General features: G+C 41.5%; 1 protein-coding gene across 1 annotated transcript in view; it reads left to right on the top strand.

Annotated features, from left to right (window-relative positions):
- Positions 1-16,784, top strand: part of vps13b (vacuolar protein sorting 13 homolog B) — a 256,450-nt gene that overhangs the window by 168,265 nt on the left and 71,401 nt on the right. Inside the window, exons 30-32 of the mRNA XM_030781914.1 lie at positions 6,644-6,847; positions 10,910-11,036; positions 11,988-12,131. Of these exons, the coding sequence (XP_030637774.1) occupies positions 6,644-6,847; positions 10,910-11,036; positions 11,988-12,131 (475 nt within the window). The remainder of the gene's footprint in view (positions 1-6,643; positions 6,848-10,909; positions 11,037-11,987; positions 12,132-16,784) is intronic.

Below are 16,784 nucleotides of genomic sequence, written 5' to 3'. Positions count from 1 at the left end.
TGGTCTGAGTAATGACAACCTGTGTTTTGATGTCATTTGTAATGGTTCGCTGACATTCTCATGAAAGCTGTTGTAATCGTCCACTGAGTTGATAAGCAAGGTGCATGTATCCTCTCACAGTGAGTAATGGAAAAATAAAGAAAAGTCTGCAAATTATGTTTAACGTTATTCTTAAGGATCAAAAGCACAAATGGTGTGAAATGTTCTTCTGTACTAAGAATATGAATACCCTTTGATTTGGCATCGCATTTAAAAAAAAAAAAAGCCCAACTGAGGTGAAGATCCACCATTCACTCCACACATTCCATGAGCCGTATGGAGAACTCCAGATCTGCGGTTTTCGATTTAAGTACATCCCTGTTGTACGCACATCGTAGAGGTTTACTTTAAATCAGCATTTTTAAAATAATGTTCAGATCAAACATTGTCAAATTTCGATGTTCTATGAGCAGCTTTGGTAATCATGGTGAAGTTGGATTAAATTAGCCACACAGTCTTAGGGAGCTTTTACTGTGGCTATCACTAAGTCCATGGAATGTAAGATACACTTTCTGCCAAGAGAACTGCATAGCTGATGTAGGTGGACGATGCATGATAGCCATCTAAGCCATTCCAAATGAAACACATAACTTTTCATCATCCTTAACTGAAAATGGCCTCTTTTTAATTGAATCATCATTGCTGGTAAAGGTGGGGCTGATAATATCATAGTCTCTGATAGGTTACTATATCATGCTTGTGTGGAGACAGAGGAGGAGGGAGGCCTACACCAGCACACAGAGCCTAGCCCAAGTGTCTAAAACAAGCCTGTAAATTACATAAAGATCTCTATCTCTCACTGGCCCTGTCCGCCATATGCCGGTGTCTTCAGAACGCCACGGCCAATACACTTTGTTTATAACCGCCCTGTTCTGACATGTAAACTCCACAGGAGATAAATGACTCTAGCAATTAAGATGTTGAAATCAAAGTGAAAACACAGTGACTTTTTGGTATACACCATTACTCTCTAAACAAAGACCCTTTCCCGATAACTCTCGGCCTCCTTGTTTCACCACCACCAGGCAGTGAGGAGTCAAAATTCCTACCGTCAACAATGGGCAAATTAGGGCTCTCTAGGGAACAAAGGTAATTTCCATGTGTATGATCTATCTATGAAGATGATTATCGCTGTGTATGTATGGTATTAAACTCTTATCAGCCTAATTGATAACAGGTTCTGGATGAAGGGAATCGGGGTGGAAACTGGCACTGCTACAGAGTTATGATAGATGAGGAGAATTGAGCGATTTCTCATGTCTGTCAGTGCTGCCTGACTCGCACAGAGTGTACAGATTAGCCTGATGTTTGTTACCGTTACTCTTGCTACATGTGTTTACGCGACTGGGATGGAACTCAGAAGCCAAAATGGCATCTATTGCCGAAAGGGTTTGATCCTTGATATTACCATCTATGCTCCTCTTTTTAATCACTGAGACAAAGTGATACAACCAAGTAAAGAAAAAAAGAAGAAAAAAAAAACCCCAAAGTTTGCTGAGAGTCAGTAAAATTCTTCTCTAAATAGGCCTCAAAATGACAGCATTAGCCACACTTTTGCTGACTTGTCTCTTCATGCAACATCACTTCTCCCCATCACTTTTGGAAAGCTGCTTGGTTTTCTCCAATTCCAAGGCAATAATTTTAGCAGCAAATTAAATGCAATTGAACTTGACTCGGGCAATAAATCTCGCTGGTGTTGTTACCCAGAAGTTGCAGAGCGTAGGGCAATTTGGAGGGGACCACCGTCAGTTAGGGGTTCTTAACTTACTAAGTAATTGCAAGTTCCATGAATCACAAGCCTTTGTGAATTCCCACCTGGCCACGTGAAATTGGGCTGCTGCGGAGCCGGGGGCTGTAGAAGGGTCGGAATCGGGGAGATCGGGGCTGAGAAACATAGGGCTCTCCCCTAGGAAGTAATTCTGGTCCAGGAATAACTATTGATAACAACTATGTTGAGTTAGACTAGTGTGAGAATATTTACAGTTCTGTTGTCCTCTGAAGTAATTCACTTAAAGCAGCGGTTCAGAACTAGCCAGAATGAAGAAGTACTATTGTGCTGTTGTTGTTTGATTTCATTCACGGGGGGGAAATGCTATTGAAATCAGTCTATCATAACAGGATAGCAAGATCACCAGCATTTTCTTTATCTAGCTCTAGTGGTAGTTTAGTCTGACTTCCACAAGCTCAACCGCAAGTCATTGATATGTGTCATGAGAGCACAGGATGGAGGCACCCACCTACCACACGCATTTTTGCACACACACGCACACACACACACACAAGCACACAGTTCTACAAGAAGGCAGACGCGAATTGCATGTGATTTTCAGGGAAAACAGAATGAAAAACAGGACCTAGGGTGTGGGTTCAAATTGCACCTTTTTGGTTGTGAGGAGATCCAGAAGCCAGCAGCGCACCACTGTGGCTCTGTTTCCTGCCTCCTGTGGTTGTGGGTGCGGATAGGATAGGGGCAATGGAGTGGAGGGGTAACTGAAAGGGGGCTTCCCTAAGCCAAGGGCCACACTATTACACATGCCCCACAGGACCCATCAGAACCACAGTCATGCACAGTCCCCCTAAAACCCCACCCTCATAGTTCCCTCACAAGCTCACTCCAGATCTCCCTGTGGTTGTTTTATTACCTTGAACCACAGTTAACCCTCACTCAAAACCACTGCCCAATTTGAACAAGAGACTTTTTAGGGCCCCCCAGACCCCTTCTCTCTCTTCTCTGATGTGAACTCTCTGTCTCCCTTTTATCTAGGTTCCCTGTCTCATTTGTGCGCTTTGTGATTTCCTATCCGTGTGCTTGTGTGGTGTAAAGGCCAGTCCTGTTCTACGGCTGCTTTATTTCAGAGCTGTAGACCACAAAGCCTTTTCGCTTTCCAAGGCCTCATGTCCATGAACCACTATAACACCACGACTTCCTACCTGCCCACTTTACAGCGTAATTGCTCATGGGTGTTTAGCCAACCTCTCATCAAACTCTGTTAAACAGGGGAGCTGGGAGCTTTTCACTCTGGACTGTGACCTGTGGTCCACAGCAACACAATAGTCCACGCTCCCTTGGGCAGGCACATCAGCCAGGATCATTCCAAATTTTGACGCCTGGCTGCAGTCATTAACACTCTGGGTCTGCATAGATGGTGGTAGAATAGAATAGGAGAATAGTGCTGTCCTTCAAATATATTACGGTTCACCACGACCAATGTGAAGAAATTTGGTGACTGACGTAGCACGTGTTTGAGGGAGTGTGCACTACCCCCACTCACCCCAACTGTGGAAGAAGGAAACTTCTGAGAGTGCAGATATGTATGTGTCCTCAGACTGACAGATAATTGGAAATTAGAAATTTTGGAGGGATACCTGCCCCATTTAAGAACATGCATAACTTTCCATCTTCATAAAAATACCATTTGCTTTTATTGCTTTTATTAGATTTCACAACTTTTGAGTGATATTAGAACTTCACGGCAAGTGCTGTTTGTTGATTGGTTGCAGTAAGTCAGACATGTGGTGTATACTACCTCATTAAACTACTGTGCCGTGCCCTTACTGAACCCACAGTTATGCAAGAGGGCAGATCTCATATTGAAGTGCTGATATAAAATCTGCACTGTGGCTTTTAGAAGTTAAATTTGCTTCTAAACTATGTCAAGGACAAAATATTTAAAATAATAGCCTTGGTCCCATGAAACCGGATTTTTTTTTTTTTTTTGAGATTTTGATCTGATTTTTATAAATAGCAGAATTTTGTCATAAAATAATGGTTTTGCAGTCCTGTCTTGCAATTAGATAGGGAAAGTTCTGCTTAAAAAAATAGGTTTTGAGGTAGCTTACATTCTCTCGCATCTAATCATGTGTTTCTGTATGGTTCAGACACGTGAAATCTGCTGTGTATGTGTGTTCCACCTGCAATGGATAGTGTCTTTCAGTGGAGCAGAAGCTACTGTGTATTCATTGTATGTGTAGAACTTCTCTGAGACATTTGGGTCCCTCCTGGGTTTGCCTCACATAATCAAAGAAGACCAAGAATGCCTCTATGTTTTTAAACCCCATACCTGCATCAAGCTCCACTGGGCTCAGTTGTTATTAAGCTCCCAAAGAGTAATTTGAAAAGACTTCGCTTGACCCCCCCCCCCCCCAAGATTGGCTGAAATAAGCCAAAGGTATTTGTGTATTACACTTACTTATGTCTCTATTGACCCCCTTAGCCTGTGAAATGTGAGCCATTTAATTTTAGTACAGGGCTTATGGAAAAATAGTCTTCCACAAAAGTAGCTGGTTTCATATAGAAAAAATGTATTTCTCAAAGTGAGAGATACAGTTACCATAAAAAGAGTCCAGTGATGCCAGGTTGACACAATCCCACCCAAACATTACAGAGTTGTTGCCCCGAGCCATGACATTTAGACGAATGAAAGAGTGATTTGTTTTCCAAGTCCTGATTAGGGCTATGTGTTTTGCTGTTTGTATGTCAACAAATGTAGTTAAATCTAGTTACACACCTCTGATCTCTTACACTCTGTGTTTTTGTATTTAGAGCATATTGTCATAACAATTCCACTTGGTAATGACTTTCCTCGCATAGCTAAATGAGGAAATTGTATATGAAAATTGCCATTGACCTAAGTGAAACAAATAAAGCCGCTTACAATGTCACAACATCTGTTGCCGCTTTAAGCCCTTATTTATGCCATTTAAGCTCTCCTTCAAACTTACCAGAACAAATAAACATATCATAACTATGGGAGTGCAGATGTCATATGCAGATGTACTGTTCTGTTCCGCAGGCCTCTACATTTCAACGGGATCTTGTCTCTCTCCAGCAAAATAGTTGACATCATTGTTTTTTTGAGGTTTCTCCTGCTCTCAGAATGTGAGTGAAATGTCTGCGTTGAAATCTCAGGGAATTTTTTTTTGGTGCGTGCATGAGTGCACGTGTGTATGTGTGGGTATAAGAGAGCGTGTATGGGGAGTACTTGCTTTTCTCTGCCTTTCATCTGTTTAGGGCAGGATGGAGTGCTCAAGCTACTGTGCCACCCGGCTGAATCAAACACAGTTTACTGCTCACTACCGTAACTTCGCCTGTTCGCCGTCTGAGGTCACCTGATGCTGACAGTTTTTATGTGTCTATCTCAGTGTTCCAGGTCCAAAGATTTTCATTTAACAAGATAATGAGAATGCCATTTACTCTACAGATAGTATACATTCCACAGCATGCTGTCATGAATCTCTTATAGTGATGTAACTGTTATTCTTTTCTGTGAAGATAGTAGAGCTTAGTCATATACAGTGATTCACAGGCTCTGTGAATGAGTCCAGGCAGTCTTGTTATAGAAGTGAAATTAGTTTTGCTCTTTTTCTTATTGTTTGGAAGTTACTTTAAGTCACACTCACAAATTTTTAGTCTAGTGTATTCGTTTGGAACAGCACCACTTTTCCACCCTGAAGTGTTGAACTTATGAACGGATGATAGATACAACAGAGGAGGGACAGATAGATGGGTGGTTGCATAGACGAAAAGGGGTCTTGCACCTTCATATGACAATGTAGTAAGGGTGCACTGAGCTGATGGTGTGAGAAATTCAAGAAGAGTATTTGCGTGGATGGATAGATAAGTGGATGAAGGCATAGATGGATGGATGAAGAACAGAACAATGAAGAAATGATGAGCAGTTTTGCAGTGATAAGTGACAATATGAAACTCACATTTAAATTAAATAAAAAATTAAATCCAAATTAACTCCATGTTCAGAAATAATTTTGCAAGCGAAAACACGTTAATAAATAAATAAATAAGCAAACAAAAATACAACAAGGAACAGACCCCTGTGTACCACTGTTGTAATTTGTGTACATTCTTAAAAATGTTCCAAAAAATATACCAAATTCTACCTGGATAGCCAAAGCAATTCCAGAGAGACCAGAGCATTTGACGAAATGATCTAGAGGAACTAGAACATTGTTCTTATTACTGCTTGGTTTTGGGTCATTTACAACTTTTCCAAGACGTTTTTAAATATTTTAGACTGATCTGAAGTCAGAAATCATAATAGGAACAGAGTCACAACACCTGCAGGCAATCTTGCCTCTGCAGGAGCTTGATGAAGACTGACAGGTTTCCTTACCACAAAGCTCTAAGAAGGGAACTGTCGAACAATGTGTCAACATTGCCTCAAACAGTAAATAATAATTTTAAAATGCACAAGTAGTAGATATTTTATGTTGGGGATTCCTGAGTACTTTTTGCTCCGTTAACGGGTTTACCCAGAACTCGTGTGCCAACCGTTCATCGACTAAAGCTAGGCTAATAGTGCCAGCTGTCTATCTCAGATTAAATGCTGACATAACCCCACACCTTGTCCCCATATTCTCTTTCTGGTAAGTAGTAGGAGATTTTTCTGTCTGTCCATGCACAAACACTCTGTTGCAGTTTAAATGAAAAACGTGGTCTTTGCTCAGTCCTGAAACTGGAACACATGTAGGGTTCCAGTCAATCCATTCTCTGTCAGGAAATGTTAGACATTTACGGTTTGCTCAGAATTGATCTGAGTAATTAAAAAAAAGACACTGAAGAGTCTCTCTCTGTCTCTCTCTCTAGACGAGCTCTAAACCTAGGCATCCTGCGGGACCCTGGCTCAGAGGTAGAGGATCGTCAGTACCAGATCGACCTTCAGTCCATTAATATTGGCACTGCCCACTGGGATCAACTCCGACCTGAGAAAGAGGGCACCAAGGGTGGCACGGCAGCTGAGAGTGAGAGGAATTCCCAGAATCCTGCACTGGAGTGGAACATGGCCAGCAGGTGGGGATGCTTTGTTTTCATATCATTTACATGTTAACAAGTGTTAGTAGATGACTGGCAGGTAAGAGATGCTGCATTAAAAAATAATTAAAAAAAAAAAAATATATATATATATATATATATATATATATATATATATACACACACATATAATTTTTTTAAGATATTCTGCACAGTTTGTCATGTTGATGAAGTTTGTAACTCCACAAAAAAATGTATGCTTCACATTCGACTGAAATATTTATCACTGAAGAGTGTTAAAGTCATTATCACAGCTTGGGCATCATTGCCCCCAGAGAGAGCCAAAAATATCACACACGCATGTGTGTGTGTGATTTTTGGCTATAAATATATAAACATACATGTATCTCAAGAAAAAATGAGTTAAACGTGAAAATAAATACATACATTTACATTTGAGGTCCCATAACCATTAAATCTCATTTAAAATATGGGTGTTGGATTCTAATAACATTTATACGATCTTTAAAGGGTTAAAAAATACATTTCTTAGTCCCAGTTCTCACTCTGTGGCTGACATTTTTCTTTCACTGTGTCCAGTCTGCGGTGATTACAAAATGCAAATTGAGGCAAAACGTGGATTATTTGATGTAATTCCCTCTCAAACAACCTCACCATAGAACATTATAATTAGGAACCTGTCATGTTTTATGAGGCCAGGAGCTTAAAAAAGCACAAAGTTTAATGGCCCAGTTTGGCTCACTGTCGTTTTTCACTCATATTTAGAAAGGGAGCTGGACCAAAAATTACACAGTCCCCAGCCAGGAGTCTAGATATGTTCTCTGTCAGCTTAAAATAACCTCAGCCTGATTGAGACAAAGGAGGTTCAGGTCACCAAAGCTTTTGATGGAGACCTCAGAGGACTGTTGCTTTCCATTTGGGAGAACTGTTACTATTGGTGGAGCGTGTGCCAGTGAGGAAGCAGTAGGGTCGTACCTGTTTCTCTGAAACCTCCTACGCCGTATGATCAACGGTGGGCTCTGGCCAACAGACATTAGGCTCCCAACATGAAATCTCTCAGGCACAAAAATGATTTGTGTTCCTGAAAGGAATCAAGCTTCACTGACTGTTTTTCCACTCCCTGTTCAGTAGCTCTGGACTTCTTAAAGAGCGTTTTTGTTTTTGACTGAGTATAGCCGTCGCAACAAGGGATAGCCATAAAACAAGCCTGGTGCGTTTTCTTTCTTTTTTTCTTTTTTTTTTTCTTTTCTTTTTTTTTTTTCTGGCATTTTGTTCTAGATCAAAACCCAGTCCAACTGTGTTTTTACCAAAAAGATTGTTTGGAGACATTTGAGAAGGAAGGTTTTTCTATCAAATCCAGTTTTTATTTTAAAATATTTAAACCTGGTTTATATCAAGTTTTCTTCTTTATTGTGTAAGGGAGTTTTTTGTCCCCTCAGAATTACTCACCTGTTCATTTCGTTTTGTTTGGTTTTGTTTTTCCTCTTCAGACCTGGATTTTGCGAGACAGCTTTGTGATAATGTCCTAAAATGTTCCCAACAGATAAAAGATTTGAGTCAAATCAAATAGATATTATCTTCTTTTAAGAAACATTTAGGGGACATAACCCCTCTGGATAGTACCCAGCACTTAACTGTGGGTTTAACCATTTTCATCACACTTGTTTACAAATGCCATCCGAATGTGAAATGATTCCCTCCCTTGAGTAAGTAACTGCCTCCACAGTCCCAAGCAGCTGCTCTCATTTTTTGGTATTTATTAGTTTAAAAACATTCGTGTGTGTGCTGAAATATAGAGCCAAATGAAATCTTGCAGTCGTTTTTTGAGAACTTGAATTGGGTAGGGCCCCACATTTGAAAATACATAAAACTGATCACAGATCCAAACAATATTCTAATATACACATGTAACAGGTACCCTGTATATAGAGTTACAGTACATGCAATATACATATACTTTTGTGTTTACTGTATGTTAACTGTTTACAGTTATTGGCTCTTAACATTCAGAGATGCTAAAATAAGGTTCATCAAGATTTTAAAGCATTGTTTAGGAACATAACATGAGGCTTTTATTTAGGATCATTTTACATAAAATCTTATTCAAAAAGCTAAGAATAGTATTGTGATAAGTTTTTTATAACGTAGACTTTGAATGATACCTTGGCTGCTTTTAGTTTAACCAGCTAATAGCACCTGCGTTTCATGACAAACAGAGAGGGCAGATCAGGGCTCAAGCCGTCATTCAGGGAGGAAAAGGGTTTCTCGGGTTTAAAGGCAGCTTGCTTCTGTAGTTAGTCATATGTTAGTCTCAGGGTTTTCCCCCCAAATCCAGTAAATTAAAAACTATTTCGGAGACTCAGACTCAGAAATCCCACCCCCTGCATCAGGCTTCTGACAGTCTCCCTATGACAGTGATTGACTCTGTGAGAAAAGCTGCAACTGCCTCAGTTTCCTCAACTTGATCCCCTCACTAAACCGTCTGCACCCCCCCCCCCCCCAACCCTTTCCACGACAATGTCTTCATTATGTTCCCCATGCCCTGTGAACATACCCCCACTCTCTCCTTCACATTTTCTCTCTCATATTCTCTCACGCAAAAACACGCTAACTCACTCCCCAAATCATCCCAAGGGGGGGCCTCCCAACATCCAGTCTTTTATTTTTATGTTTACTTGTTATTGCTTGATCTTTCTAGTAAAACTAGCCTTACCCTCATCCTTACTTCTTCACAAATGGCACCTGTTGTGGAAACAGGATACAAGATGTTTTGCGATGTGTGGGAGTTAAATTACAGGCCAGACTGTACTCCACCTCTCCTACAGAACATTTAATATTTCCACCATGGCTCTGCTCCACTTTCCCTCAGGGGAAAAAAAAATCCCAAGAACTCCCTTGAGGGCACTAGTAGGGAATATTTGGATATGATATGACACTATTTGATACACACAATGGGTTAAACCATACTTTAGGCCACCTACAAGTCCAGCTTTTTCTAATCCACTGTTGACTGTAAATATTGGAAGCTTTGTCATTTGATTGTTTTAATAGCAGCAGATGTGGCAATTAACACCACCTTATTAAGTGCACTTGTATATTTGTTTTACTGCTAACAACTGTTCCCACAAATATGACCTGATTGTGGGAAGGAACATTAGCAAAATGGGAAAAGTTTATATTTTAAGGCCTCCGTTTGAGTTTTGTGTATGCAATTAGGGTGGGTTCGCTAAAGACGCTTGTCAAACAGCGACTCCTCTGTTTTTTAAGTTGCTCCAGCTTGGACCTGAGAGGACGTCGTGTGTGATCTGTTAAATGCCCACTTATGGTAATATTTCACTCCCTTGCTCTCATATGAAACTCACATTTAAAGTTTGTGGTCGGATTTGAATATTTGTTTTCGAGATTGAGCAACCATTCAAGTTTGAAGGGCAAACTGAGAGAACGCAGCTCTTTGGGCGTTCTGAATTAGCGTGTGCTTGTATCGAAACATAGAGAAACAAATAATAAGGCTACTTTCTTCCATGGGAATGTCTTCTCGTTACGCAGCCCCATTTACACAAATAATATGCTACCATAATTATAGAATCCTCAAAAATATTAAACACATGCAAGAGATCAGTAAATGTTCAGTTCAGTAAATAGTGTCAAAATTTGGACCAATGAAAGCAGATCTTGAGGCTACATTGTGCTTCATTGCAGTATGGCAACCCCAGCTTTCTGTCTCTTGCTACAGACAGAGAAAGTTAATAACTCTCACAGTCTGAGGTATGGGTGCAATACACTGGTCCACTGAGAGCTATGCAAGAATCACTGAAAAACTATGGTCAGACAGTAAAGATAGAGGATGTGTGAAGGAGACGACTGGGAAAAGGCAGCTGTCTGATCTGAAACAGGAGAGGAACAGAGACTTGGAGCAATGTCATGAGATTTCGTATGTTCGTATACACATAGACCCTGTAAGACTTATGTTCCTTTACTTTGTTTTGTAGGCAATGTTTTAACTGTATTAGCCTTTCTCCATGGCCAAGTTAGCTATGTAGGGTTATCTGACATTGTTTGTTTGTTTGTTTGTTTTTAAAGTATAAGGAGACAACAGGAGAGGAGAGCCATCCTTACACCCATCCTGACAGACTTCTCTGTACGAGTTACTGCAGCTCCAGCAATCATCTTCAGCAAGCCTATCTCCCCTGACAACATCCAAGTGGAGGTGTGTTCTAGTGATGTTTGTGTTTGTCTGTCCTTTTAAGCTCTTGGGAAATTTATGTCAGTAAGTCCCTGTAAGTGTGTTAGGATTTTACTCAGTCCATATTACTTAGTGGATGTTAGTGCGTGTATATGCAGGATTTCTCCAGAGAAAACTGACCAAGAAAATAATTGTTTGACCACAAGTAGTGGTTACTCATGCTTTTTGACATTACCAGCTCACATGCCCTCCACAATAGTTAAATTGTACACGAGATCTAATGAACCAGAAAATTTGAGCTTGTCTGCTTGTACAGCTGAACTTTTTGGCAAGCCAGGCCAAATCACTGATCCTTTGATGCCTCATCTGTCCACACAAACATCCCCCTTGACAATGCGTAACAGCTCATGCGTTCTTCACCAACAGACACACACACTGATTTGTAACTTCCTAAAGATGGAGTGCATCCAGGCCAGTAACACTGAGAAATTAGGAGATGGCATTGACCCAGAAACCAAACAAAAGACCAATAGACTGTAGACTCTGTATGAATTTAAATACATGAATGGGCCACACAGAACTCGGTCATATGGGGAAACACAGGCCTCGTCCATACCCCTAGTGTGTGAATGAGTGATGGCCAGGTTGGAGAAGAGTGATTGTAGTGTGGGATGAAGATAGTTCCCTTGATGCTGTGGAGGAGGAAGGTTTTGTGGCCTTTTGAGATATCATGAGAGGTTTCATTTTGTGTCTAGAACACTCATATATACCTCATATTATTCTTGTTTTGTTTTTTTTTTCCTGTTGATGTCCTTGGCATTTTTCACTCTCTTACTCATCCATTCTATCAATATGTCTTTCTCTCAATGAGTCTTTCTCTCAATATAACTTTCTCGTATCTCTTCATTTTCTCTCACTTTTCTCTCTCTCTCTCTCTCTCTCTCTCTCTCTTTCTTTCTCTCTCTTATATCACAGGAGATTGTGGTGTGTGGCCATTCTCTAGAAGTGAACATCACCTCCAGTCTGGAGTTCTTCCTCAGTGTGGCACAGGTTCAGCTCCTGCAGCAGTTGCTCAGGGCAAACATCGTTGGAGCTGACATTCCAGAGAAAGGATCAGAGGTAAGGCAAGCAAGTAGGCTCTGAAGGCCATCATTCAGCCCCTCGCCTGACCTTATCATCACGGATTCAACTCAAGTTCTGATTCAGTCACAGAACTGATATGACTGTTTCAATTAAACATTTCATATTGGTTCATCACTGTGAACAAGAGGTTTCTGCAAAGATTTTTTTTTTCATTTATACTAGTTATACTTTGAAATATATTCTTCAAAAGTGGGGAGACTCTTTGAAGGTGACAGTGGGTTGATAACCTACCCCAACACCAGCAAGGTTTCTTAAGACATGACACATTTAAGAGTATCGATAGATCAGTGCATATGAAAATTTTCTCGTTCACACTTTCTTTTCGAAGTTTTTTTCGGAGTGAAATGAATTTAAATATTTACCCCTGTATAGCTAAACTGCCCAACTAATCTCCCTTGAGTTTATCATCCTCAGCTGTGCGTCTCCCGAGCATTTTCTGTTGTTTACAGAAAGGGGGGTTCGGCGCCATTTGCCCCAGGCTCTTCTCTTAATAAAGCTTTTTAATGGAACACAATATAAAAATATTTACCGGCTGATGCGTCAGTGTGGGTAAGGGGTGTGGAGAAAGGGGAAATGGAAAGAGGTGGTGCTTTGAGATGGTGCTCTTTCTCCCACTCACTCAGTGGGGTATGTTTATTAGGATCGGACACTGTCGAGAACACTGTATGTAGCTGACTGGCGTGTCATCAGTGCCTTGAAAGACAAACACATGGATCTATGGCCCCACGTTAATCAGACTGTGAAACCGTGCATACTCATACGGGGATGCACTCAACGCACACTTGTCTCTGACTCTCACAGATTTGGGTTCTCATGCGGTTTGATTAGCTTTCTGATATTGTACACCCATTCTGTCGTTGGCACCCCTCCCAAGCCCTCGCTGTCTCTCTCTCCCTCACACACACATACACACACACACACACACACACACACACGCACACACACACGCACACACACGCACACACATACACACGCACACATACACACGCACGCACACACACACACACACACACACACACACACGTTTGGCACAGTGAGGAGCTTGTGGACCAGCCAGCCTTAGCTTAAGGTCGTCCTCCAAATCAGCACTGATACTAAAATCTCAAGGAGAAAGACCGAAAATGCCTCCTACAAATACTTGTTTGGTGCTTGAAACAAATGCACTTTTTCCCCCTTTTTTTTTTTCACCATCTGGTTGTTATTTCAGGAGTGGCGGTGTAACCCTCACTCTTGTACTTGTAATGATTCATCACTTGCCTCCTACCATTCACTCCAGTCAAGGTGGTTTGCTACCCAGAGTTCATTTGGGTTCAGGAAATGATATTGAACAGCCCTGCAGTCTGTCTGTCACCCCTCCATCTATATACTCTCACGTTGAGGTCAGTGCTGCCTCTCGCTGCTCTTCTACAACCTCCACAGGGGCCGCATACTTCAGACTGGAGGGTCCTCTAGTGGCTGAGAGTAGTACCACACTCTCACTACATTTATACTCAACAGTTGTCCCTATAAGCCCTTTTACTGTATCTGAATGGATATCCACAATTTTGTGAGATGCTCCCAGTGTCTGACACAGTAACATAACTAAATTATTGATCACATATAACACTCACGAAACATTCAAAAACCAAAAAAAAAAAAAAAAAAAAAAAGACGGTAGAGAATGCTTTAGCATCACGCTGTATTCCATGAGAAAAAGGCCTCTATTAGGTGTTGTAGCTCATTAGTTTCTCTTTCCTTTGACACAGTCATTTTCCTGACAGATTCTCATTGATTGTGGTTTGCCTTGAAGAGGGGTTTTTTTTGTTTTTTTTTCTTTCCTTCTTTCTGCCTAAAGGCCTGGGCAACAATTTCAAACAGCCCCTACACAGCTGTGTTTTATTGCGTACACTAATGAATTTGTTTTGAAGCGCCAGCAAGGTCCTGTCAGGGATCGCCAGCTCGCTCTTTTTCTTTTTCTCTCTCTCTCTCTGTCTCTCTCTCTCTCTGTCTCTCTGTCTCTCTCTCTCTCTCTCCCTCTTCTTCGGGTGCCATGGCTGTTGCATCAGGCATTCCTGCTCACTGAGGCATGGAGCAGCGTGGGTGAGAGGCCCGCCGTTTTGCGCCCCACACAAATACACAGACGTCTTGCTGCCTTCCAATCCCGTCCCAAAGAAATCTGGAAGCTCTGCTTGGAAGATTGGACAATTGTTTTTCGACACAGTCCTTAACAGTCATCTCTCCTGCTGTGGGAGAGGATTTGGATTTTTTGGGGGGGAACTGCTGACAGCTTAACTATTTAAAACTCAATGACTATATTTTGACTCAGTAAAACGGTTGCTGCCAATCATGTTGTCTGAGCTGCCGTGAATAACTGTAATCAGGTGGTTGAGGACACTAACCCCTGCTGACCAGTAGTCTGCAACTGTCCTTGTCTAAACTGTATAATCCTTTAGCCATGATTATAGGACAGCCTTATTTGTCTGTCTCATGCCTGACTGAGCATTTGGTTCAAATTCCACTTGATACTGTTTTCTATGGTCACCCTTCGTTCGTTGAACGTTAATGATAAATTCCAGTATCTCAGTCCGGTAAGCACAGAATGCAGCAGACTGATGAAAAAAATGCTACTGGAACCTATTTTTTTTTTTTTACCTCAGAGCTAACATTTTGGCAGTCCTAAAGTACTTTGGTTAGCTCCCGTAGCATTTTTTATTAAAGCAAGTTCATTACACATTTTTTCTCGCAGTGTTTCTGAAAGAAATCATCCACGTAACGTCTTGTTTGTTATTTGAGTTTATCAGGCACCCATAACAACTGCACTGGTATTACCAACATACTGTGTATGTATGCACCTTGCATAAAGTCTATAATAAGATATTTATCATCATATAACATAAACAAATGCAGCATGCACCTTAACTTAGATATATGTAATACTGATTTTAATGTGTAAATGCATAGTTAGCTGGAACATCCATTTTAAAGCAGGTCCCAGTGTCCTCTTCATTAGTGCAGTCATGCCATACAAAGCACTTTGCCACACGTTGGTATCCTATGGGTAGCAGTTTGTAGATCCCCAACAAGAAAACCAGAGAGCTATGAATAGCTCCTGCTGTGCGACTTTTCTACACTCTGTCATCAGAAGTGTTCCACTGCACACACACTCACACACATTTCTGCAGTCTACACGTGGTCTCCACATTGGTATTGTAACTTTCCCCTTTTTGAAGTGGTGGTTGTTTCATGCAGTGCCAACAGTACTGCTCTGGGACATAACAGTTGACAAGAGAAGCTGCCAGCAAATAGGACCTTGGTGTGAATGGAAACAGAGGCTCTTATAAGACGTCCCATTGGTGGAGCTGAGATCTTATGAAATGGCCCTATTGGTGGGGCATGGGGATTATGGAGTGACCTTGTCGGCTGGGTAGGGCCCTTAAAGAGTAACTCATCAGGGGAGCAAAAGTCTTGTTCAGAGGCTTCTCGAGTTGTGCAAGGATATAGCAAAGTGGGGCTTTTATTGACCAGCCCTGTAGCCATGGCTATTCAGGGTTCTCATTCATGGGACCCATATAGAAATACAATTCAACAGTACTCTTATTGAGTAGAACTACAGATGGGCCCAGTGGGTTCTCCCATTTACAACAGCTCGGTACTCCAGGGTTCCTAATACCGGCCTTTTTTTTGTTGTTGTTGTTGCTGTGGTCCACAGTGCCTGCTGTCACTGTGCCATGTGTTCAGGCGACAGAGAGATTTGTAGTGGAAACAGGCGCTTCACACTGCCAACCCCGTTATGCGCCAGCAGCTGCCACAGTGATATCCTTTCCCCAGACATCCTAGAAATGACAGACACAGAAAGAAGGGGGGGGGGTCAAGAAAGTGAGTGAGTGAGTGAGAGAAAGAGGGAATATCCAACAACCCTTGGAATCCCTATCGAGATGAAGTAAAACTCAAAGCAAAACTGGCATGTCCACACAAGGGACTGCGAGTGAGGAAGTCCCCCCATTTACAAAAATCAAAGCTCTCACACAGCGCACTGAACAGTGTTATTGTATTGCCTTGGCCCAACGACTATTCCCAACACACGGAGGAGGGGGGAAAAAACTCATAAGGAGTCATGAGGAGCATCTGATTCAGTGCCGCAACCAGTAAACATTAGTACAGTCCCTCGCTCCAGTCCCATGCTGGTGTTATTCCTGGCCCTTGCACTATGGAAAACTCTGAGCCCAAATCTTGGATCCCTATCAGGGGATTCCTACACTGAGGCTGATTTAAAAGAACAGGCAGGAGATTATTGTTTTCCCCGGTGGTACTCCTCATCGTGACACTGTAGAGCAAAGCGGGCCACAGTCTCCTAAAAACGTCACACGAGAACGCACTAGTGTGAAATAACTGGGTGTGCATTTTCCTGGAGACGTGTCTTTCATGCACCAGACATTTGCTGATTGGTTATGGTTGGTTTCTATGTATGATTTGTATCTCTAAGCTGTAATTGCTTTATTGGGAGTTAAATAACACGGTGGAGATTTGCAGCTGTCAGCAGATAAGCTATTAATATTAGTAACGATCAAGGAAGGATATAGCTCATCCAGGTTTTATCACACTTTCATCACATTTTATTCCATTTGTTTTCAATTCTGTTCATTTAAAACC

The sequence above is a fragment of the Chanos chanos genome, chromosome 8 (genome assembly GCF_902362185.1).
Source record: "Chanos chanos chromosome 8, fChaCha1.1, whole genome shotgun sequence".
NCBI classification, from domain to species: Eukaryota; Metazoa; Chordata; class Actinopteri; order Gonorynchiformes; family Chanidae; genus Chanos; species Chanos chanos.
This window is presented reverse-complemented; position numbering and strand designations above follow the sequence as displayed.